The sequence below is a fragment of the Pteropus medius genome, unplaced genomic scaffold (genome assembly GCF_902729225.1).
Source record: "Pteropus medius unplaced genomic scaffold, Ma_sr-lr_union100, whole genome shotgun sequence".
In the NCBI taxonomy this organism is placed as follows: domain Eukaryota; kingdom Metazoa; phylum Chordata; class Mammalia; order Chiroptera; family Pteropodidae; genus Pteropus; species Pteropus medius.
In genome coordinates, this window is record NW_024352789.1 from 1,035,361 (window position 1) to 1,042,739 (window position 7,379).

Genomic DNA, 7,379 nt, shown 5'->3' on the forward strand with positions numbered 1-7,379 from the left:
TGGGGTGCGCTGTCCCCTCCCCCCCGGCCCTTCGCACGTCCCATCTCCAGGGGCAGCTGCTCCCACCTCCCCTCGCTGCGGGACCTTAGCATTTGCCTCCGCGCCCCTAAGTCACGGTTGCGCCGCTGCTTTTTGGCGCTTGGGCCTCAGTGTCATCCGTGTCCTCCGCAGTCCGGACGGTGAGGAGTAAGCTCCCTTCCACCCCACGACTCTTCCTGTCTGTCCCCCGCCCGCCTTTCGTAGTCAGGTCATAAATGTGGCCCCGTCGGTAAGCGGTGTCTGGGTTACGCGGTCAGCGCCGATTCGATTTTGCTGCTCGTTGACGCTCAGCGGTCCTTTCCCGCAGAGCTGCGTTTTCCCTGGTTAATGATCTCGTTTGCACATTTGCTTTGTTTTCTACGTGGTTATCGCTAATCCAACTCCAGACTCTGGCCGTCATCTACCTCTTTTCCTCGGGCGTTCGGGTTTTCCATCAGCGTCGTCTTCCCGGAGAGGTGTCCCCGACCTCGTGACCTGCTCCGGCGGGGGGCACGGCCTTCGCCGCAGCCTCGCGCCTCCAGCCCAGGGCTTCTTCCTTCTCGGTCTACGGCCTCGTTTCGGTGGCGCACACCCTCCTGGCGCTTCCTCGGAGGCAGATCGGGGTGGGGGGGGGAGCCTTGCCCGTCTGAAAATGTCCTCGGTCCGCCCTCGTGACCGAGACGGTGGCCGGTTTGGCATTCTGGCTGGTGTGGAGGTGGCTTTGCCTCCGAGTTTCGAGGCCTTTATTCCACGGGCATCGCGATGGTCCCAGGGCTGCTGCGGGAAAGCGCAGGGTCGTTTGGGTCTCTGGTTCTTCCCGTTTGGCCTCGTCCTGTCTTCTCTCTCTCTCTCTGGAAGCGCCACAGAGACAGCCCCGTCCCCTGGTCTGAAATGTCACAGCAACGTGCCTTGCTGTAAGTCTCTTTCATCCACGGTGCTGGTGACAGTGGCCCTTGATCGGGGCGCTTGTGTCCGTCAGTTCCGGGGACATTTTTGTAAGAGACGTTTTTAAATCGATTCCGTCTTTTCTTCTCCTTCATCTCGACTCCTCCTTTCCCCCCAGTTCTCTCTTTCGGAAACGTGCTGTTTGAATTGTGGACTGAGTCTCCGTTCTCTCTCTTCCTGTTTCTCTCTGGCTTCTTCCCGCCTTTGGGAGCCTTTCCTCAGTTTACCTTCGGCCCCCAGGGAGACTTTGTGGTGCAGCTTGTCTGACGTCGTGTTCTCGCTCCCTTACGACACCGTTTATAGGGTTTTCTCGAGAGTTCTTCTCTGTGAATGGTCTGCATCTGATCCAGAGTCCTGTTTCTTTCCTTAATTGGCTGATTTGACCTGTGTCCCGAGCGTCGGAGACTGTCCTGTTCGTCTGCTTAGTTTTAAAAGCAGGAGACTAGAAACTGTTAGCTGCGGGGGCGTGAGAAGCAGGCAAAGCGGCATGTGTGTTTCATCACGTGATCTTTTTGCCCAATCACGTGCTCTTTCGTAGCTGTCATCTGTTTCATAATATTAAAAAGAGAAAAAACCCTGGTCCTAATGATAAATGAATAATTATAATACCCCGAAAACCTGTGCCTTTTCTCTTAGCCCATAAGAAAAACATGGAAACTCTGTTTCCCACCCAAAAGTTCTCGATTATACTTAAAAAAAAAAAAAAAAAAAATAGCATAAAGTTATGTAATTTAGGCAAATGTAAACAGCTCTAAAATTATGGTGAAACTTGAAATAATTCCTCCCCCCACCCCCACAGTGATCTGAATCACGGCCCCTCACTCAGCATCACTTCCTGCTCGGCAAGTCGCATGCGTGTCTTATCTCCATGACGATGCTCCCCGAGCCGCGGGAGAGCGGGGCGTGTGTCCGCTTCATCTCGGCGTCTTCCGTAGCCCCCGCCCAAGGAGAGGATGTCGAAGCTGGACAAACAACGAATGGACGACGTCCTCAAGATCTGCCGCTTCTCTCTTCGGCTCAGAGTCGCCACAGACAGGGTTTTTTGTGGGGAGAGAGAAGGGAAAGCAAAGGAGCGTGAAAGGAGTTTACAGAAAGGCAAAGCAGCAACTCAGACATCAGCTTTGGAACGAGACGGGTCACGTGCGGCCGTGGGCGTTGGGTAACCCCACTCGGAGCTGCGGCCTCTTTGCCGCAGCGTCCACGTGGGAACCGGCTGGTCCGCGGTTCTGAGGGCAGCCGAGCAGCCGGGGGCACCGGCTCACGGCTCAGGGTTCACGGGGAAAGGCGGTGTCAGACCCACGTGCCCGGCAAAGCCGCTGACGTACACGGAAGGGAGGCTGCAAACTAAACCCAAACCATTCGCGCATTCGAGGTCGTCCGCTGCTTCTCCTCGGGCACCTGCAGACTTGCGGGCAGTTCTCCCTGTCTGGCCCACCCTCTGTAGTCCGTCTTGCGTGTAGCTGCTAGGACGGTCACTTCCGGTACCAAATGTCTCGTGTCCCTTTGCCCAGCAACTTGCCATCGGTCTCGTTCGTCCCTGTGTGAAATAGTTCTCCAGCCTAAACTTCGGGCGGCTTCATCCCACCGTCACTGGGACTCTTTCCCCATGTCCTTGTAAGTCCCCGCGCTGTATTTTTCTGTAGACTGCCTCTCAAGCTGATGACACCTGCCTCTCTCAACAGCCACAGTAGTCGCTGACGTTAACCGCGCTGACTCTGGGCCGAGCGCTGTGCTCATTGCTGCTGGACCCTTTTCTGTAACCCTCCGCTCGGCAGGGAAGGAAACTGGGTCCCAGAGAGGCTAAGTCCCTTGCCCAGAGCCATGGAGCTACTTAAGGTGGGGCTGGGGCTTGAAGCCGGGTGGCCCAGCCCAAGGCCACCGGCTGACCTTCTGCCCACCGCCCCAATCCCGCCATCCTCAGGCCTGGCCCGAGATGTCTTCCGAGGAGTACGTTCTGATGACCTGATCCCGCCTCTGACTCTGCGACGCGTGTGCACGCGCCGCCGGCCGGTGACGTGCAGTTGTCTCCCCCCGCCCCAAGCCCCCACGCTCAGCCTGTCACTGAGCCCTGCCGTTCCTCAGGCTCCAAGGTCCATCCTTGCGGGGAGAGAGGTCCACTGCCACCTCGGCACAGGCCCCGTGAGCCAGCTAGCCACCATCCCCCCCGAGTCGGGGGACGGAGGTGGCCCAAGGCCCTGGCAGAGCCCTGAGCTGTGGGGCACAGGATGGGAGGGAGGGCGGCTCCCCGTCCAGACCACGTCGGAGCTGAGATGGGGCTGTGTACTGGTCAGTGGCGGGGTGCACTCCATCTCAGGGATCAGCGTTGGGCCCCGCCTGCCTACACTGTGGCCGGACAAGCAGACGTGGGCCCAGCCCCAGGGAAGCGAGGCAGCTGGCAGGGGTGGGCACAGAGCCCCGCTGGTGAGGGGCCAGCAGGTGGCAGAGGGCAGGAAAGGCGTCTTACTGGTGAGCTTTGGGGGGCTCTGTCTGCTTCTCAGAGGTCCCTGGAGCCCTGGGCATGCATGCCCTGTGCGGACAGCTATGGAAGGGCTAATGCCACCCCCTCTTCTGCTGGGAGGGGACTCAGGTTGGGGCTGGACGGCCTACCTAAGGTGTGCCCCCTGGGATCTACTGGGCTCAGGCGGGCTGCCCCTGTGCCTCCCTCAGCCTGGCACACCTGCAGTTCACCTGCGTTCCACCTTTTAAACACCCTGCTCACCATCTGCACAGCACCTGTCACCTTGCCGTGCATCTGAATCACATTCACCTAGAATCCCTTCCAAGGCCTCTAGACCAAACCCGAACCCCTCGCCTTGGAATTCGAGGCCCTTCAAAACCAGACCCCTGATTTCCGAAGCCACCTCATCGCCTGTGGCCGGGGCCTAGGTCCTCTCCTCTTGATGAAACTTCCTCGTGATTCCACGAGGCGCACGGCAGTCACCTCCGCCTCTGACGCTGAGGGGAGCAGCCAGAAGACCATGGGCTGTGCTGTGGCTACTTCCTGTGTGTCCTCGGGCAGGTCTCTCGGTGTCTCTGTGCTTCCGATTACGTACCCGTGGAAATACTTTACCAGATGTTTGGATCCCGTGTGACCCCGCCGCCTGGAACACCTCCGTCTGGCCTGCCCAGAAAACTTAAGCCTCTGACTAGCTCTTCTACATCTGGAACAAAAGTCATCGTCCTTTCCCTGCTGTCTCCAAGGTGCCTCGTCCACTCACTTGTTGACCTTCCTGGCTGTGTCTGCCTCCTCCACAGACCCCTCCCCTGGGCTGAGGTCCCTGAGGCAGGAGCTGCGACCTGATCATCTTTGCATTTCAGTAGCTGGCACAGAGCCGGACACACCGCGGCCTTGGTGTTTGGGGACGAAGGGAGGACGGAAAAGCACGGGGTGGGATGGGCACCGGCCGGGGGGAAGGTGGTGGTGGGTTTCCGGCTGCTTCCTCCTGGGGCAGGGCAGCCCTGCCCCCCTGAGGAGAGCAGGAGCCACCCCTGGAAGTAGCCCCACGAGGCCACCACGGCCACAGACCCCAGGGGCGCCTGTCTCGGGGATGCATCAACCTTCAGGAAATTGCTAAATGTGTTTGGTGATTTTTTTTTTTTTTGACATTTTCCCTCTTCAAGAGCTTGCGATTTCAAATTAATCACATCCACATACGTTTAGACTGTCAGCCTGAAAGGGAAAAATCTGAATTTTATTACCACATGATTTCACCCAGAGCTATTTTGCCACCACCAAAAGGACACGCACAACACGGTCGACCCAGGACACGACATTCTACCTCTGGGACCAAGCGCGTGGCGGGGGCTGGGGGCGCTGGGGGCTGCAGGCGGGACCTGGGTGGGCAGAGTCGCGGCACCTTCGGTCACCTGAAGGGGTGTCCGTGTGACCGTCGTTGCTGCCTCTGCCTCGGCAGACGGTCCCTTTTCCCTCCCCGGCCAGGTCCGCCCACGGCCTCTCCCCTCGGACATGGCGGTTCCGTCGACTAACTCCTTGTCTTCCCCTCGCAGGTACCACGACCAGCAGGACGTGACGAGCAACTTCTTGGGTGCCATGTGGCTCATCTCCATCACATTCCTCTCCATCGGCTACGGGGACATGGTGCCCCACACCTACTGTGGGAAAGGCGTCTGCCTGCTCACCGGCATCATGGTGAGTGCCTGGCCCTGCCCGGGACCCTTCCCCAGCGTCCGAAAGGCACAGGGAGCCGGGCCCTTCCCTGGAGCTCAGAAGGACCTTCCGGTCAGCGCGTGGGGCCGGCCACCTGAACAGGCCGCTCACAGGAAGCCGCTGCGAGACGCAGCCGTGTCTCATGGGTCAGTCTCATTTTCCAGGCAGACGGTCCGGTTCCCGTCAGTTAGTGGGCTGGGCTGAGCCCGTGTGGCTCTGACCCTCCCACCTGCCGCCAGCTGCCCAGTTTGCTCACCCGCAGTGAGTCAGGGTTCGCAGTGGATTGTGCATCCTGTCCCCCGGTGCCCACAGACCTTGGCACCACACATGATCGAGCGTGGCTGGAGCTCACGGAGGCAGGGACCGGGCAAGGGCACCGAGCTGGCCGTTCGAGGCCCGAGACCCAGACCGCATGGGCCGCTGGTTTGGCTCGCTGGCCGGGGGCCGCCCGGCCTGTGGCTCCCCCATCCACACGTTGGGGTCCCAGACTCCCACGTGGCAGGCCCTGCCTCGCTCTGGTGTCCACTGGAGTGCGACTCCACCCCGTCCCTCCCTGGCATCCAGCACCTGGCTGTGTCCCTTCAAGGCGAACTTCCCTGTCCGGCACCCTGCCACCCGCACCCCGACACCCATAGCACTGAGTAGGGGTGGGAGGGGATCGGGAGTCAGAGCCCAAGTGTGGGTCCCCTCTGCGTCCTCACTGTGACCCTAGCAGGGCACTGAGCCGCTGGGCCTCGGCATTCTCCAGGGAACACGGGACACGAGCCCCGCCCGCCTCCCCGCTGGCCTGGCAGTGACGAGGAGGGCGAGGCCACCCGCTGTGTTGGCATGAGGAGCCCCCTCCACCTGGCCAGGTGGTGAGGCTCCCAGGAAGGCCAGGCTTTGGGCCCAGGACAGGCGGCCTTCGCCCCTCCCGAGGATCCCAGGGCATGGGCTTGAGGGAGAAAGCGCCATCTTTGCTGAGGTTGTGGCGGGCGTGAGGGTGGACGCGATGTCCGCGGCTCAGCCTAGGTCTCCGGGGGTCCTTCCTGTCGGTCTCCCTCAGATTTCATCTATCCTCCCAGGAGGAAGGACCCCCCTTCATTAACAGGAAGGGCGTTTTCCTGCTGTGAGCAGGGGGTCCGCTCCTCCCCAGGGTGGGGGTGCCCCCACCCCACCCCACCCTGGCCTGGTGGCCTCCTGGGGCCTGACCAGTGACCAGGCAGCCCGACTCGGGCACTCAGAGCAGAGGGGGTCCTGGGGTCAGAGGCCCGGACAGTGGCCCATGGGCAGGAGGGGTCCGGGGCCGTCACCCCACGACTGGGCACAGTTCCCCGCTTCCACCAAAGGCCAGGGCAAGTGTGTGCTCGCAGGCAGCCCCAGCACAGCTCGTGACAAAAGGCTCGGCCGGGCGGGGATGAGTCCTGGGCGCGTACGAGCCTTTCGGACCGACGCCCCCCCGCCGGCCAGTGGGACTTGCTCTGGCACTGCTCCAGCTGTCACCAGGAAGCCGAGGAGCTGTCCTTTCTTCTGGAAAGGCGTGAACTGCCCCCTGGGGCCAGAGCTGTCTGCGGTGGGGCCACGCCCTGGTCGTGGGCTCCGTGTAAATAGCGGGGAACTGCGCCCCATCCCAGACGTGGCCCCAGAACCACCGCGGCCCCTCGGCCGCTCCCGGCCTCCCCGCTGGACAGAGTGTCTGTTCCTTGCGGCCTGAGACCCACGTGGGAGGACACACGGAGGTGTTTGTTACAAACACCCACAGGCCTCCCCCTCGTCCCCCTGCGTGGACCCCGCTGTCCCCCCCGCGTGGGGGCGCAGGAAGGTCCCCTCCATTCACGTCAGGGCTTCTGCCTGAATTAAAGTCAGTTGCCTCCGGCTGGGGTCAGCCAGAGGGAGGAAGCCCGGTGGCATTTTGCTAACCAATGCGACTTCTAGCTGAGTCACTCCTCTCAAGTGGCAGAGAGCCCTTTCCTCCCCTCCCCCAGCCTGGCAGCGCTGTGTCTATCTGCCCATTATTATTGCAAGCAAGTGCCTTAACTAAAGGCACAGCTTCCTGTTTGGTTACCATGGACACCCCGGGGCCAAGCCGGGCCTGCTCGGAGGCGAGGCGTGGGGAAGGAGGCATCCGTGTGCCGCTGTAAACAGTCGTAATCATTGTTTTCTCTCAAAGTCCCCCTAACGGTGTAATTATCAACCATTAAGCAGGGTGTGTAATTGTCTGAGCGACTTGACACTGTCGGCACAGACCTTGAGAGATTTCGCCCACAAA

The 7,379-nt window shown here is 60.9% G+C and overlaps 1 protein-coding gene across 1 annotated transcript in view; it reads left to right on the top strand.

Annotated features, from left to right (window-relative positions):
* Positions 1 to 7,379, top strand: part of KCNN3 (potassium calcium-activated channel subfamily N member 3) — a 113,723-nt gene that overhangs the window by 86,361 nt on the left and 19,983 nt on the right. Inside the window, 1 exon segment of the mRNA XM_039849888.1 lies at positions 4,972 to 5,113. Coding sequence (XP_039705822.1) covers positions 4,972 to 5,113 — 142 coding nt within the window.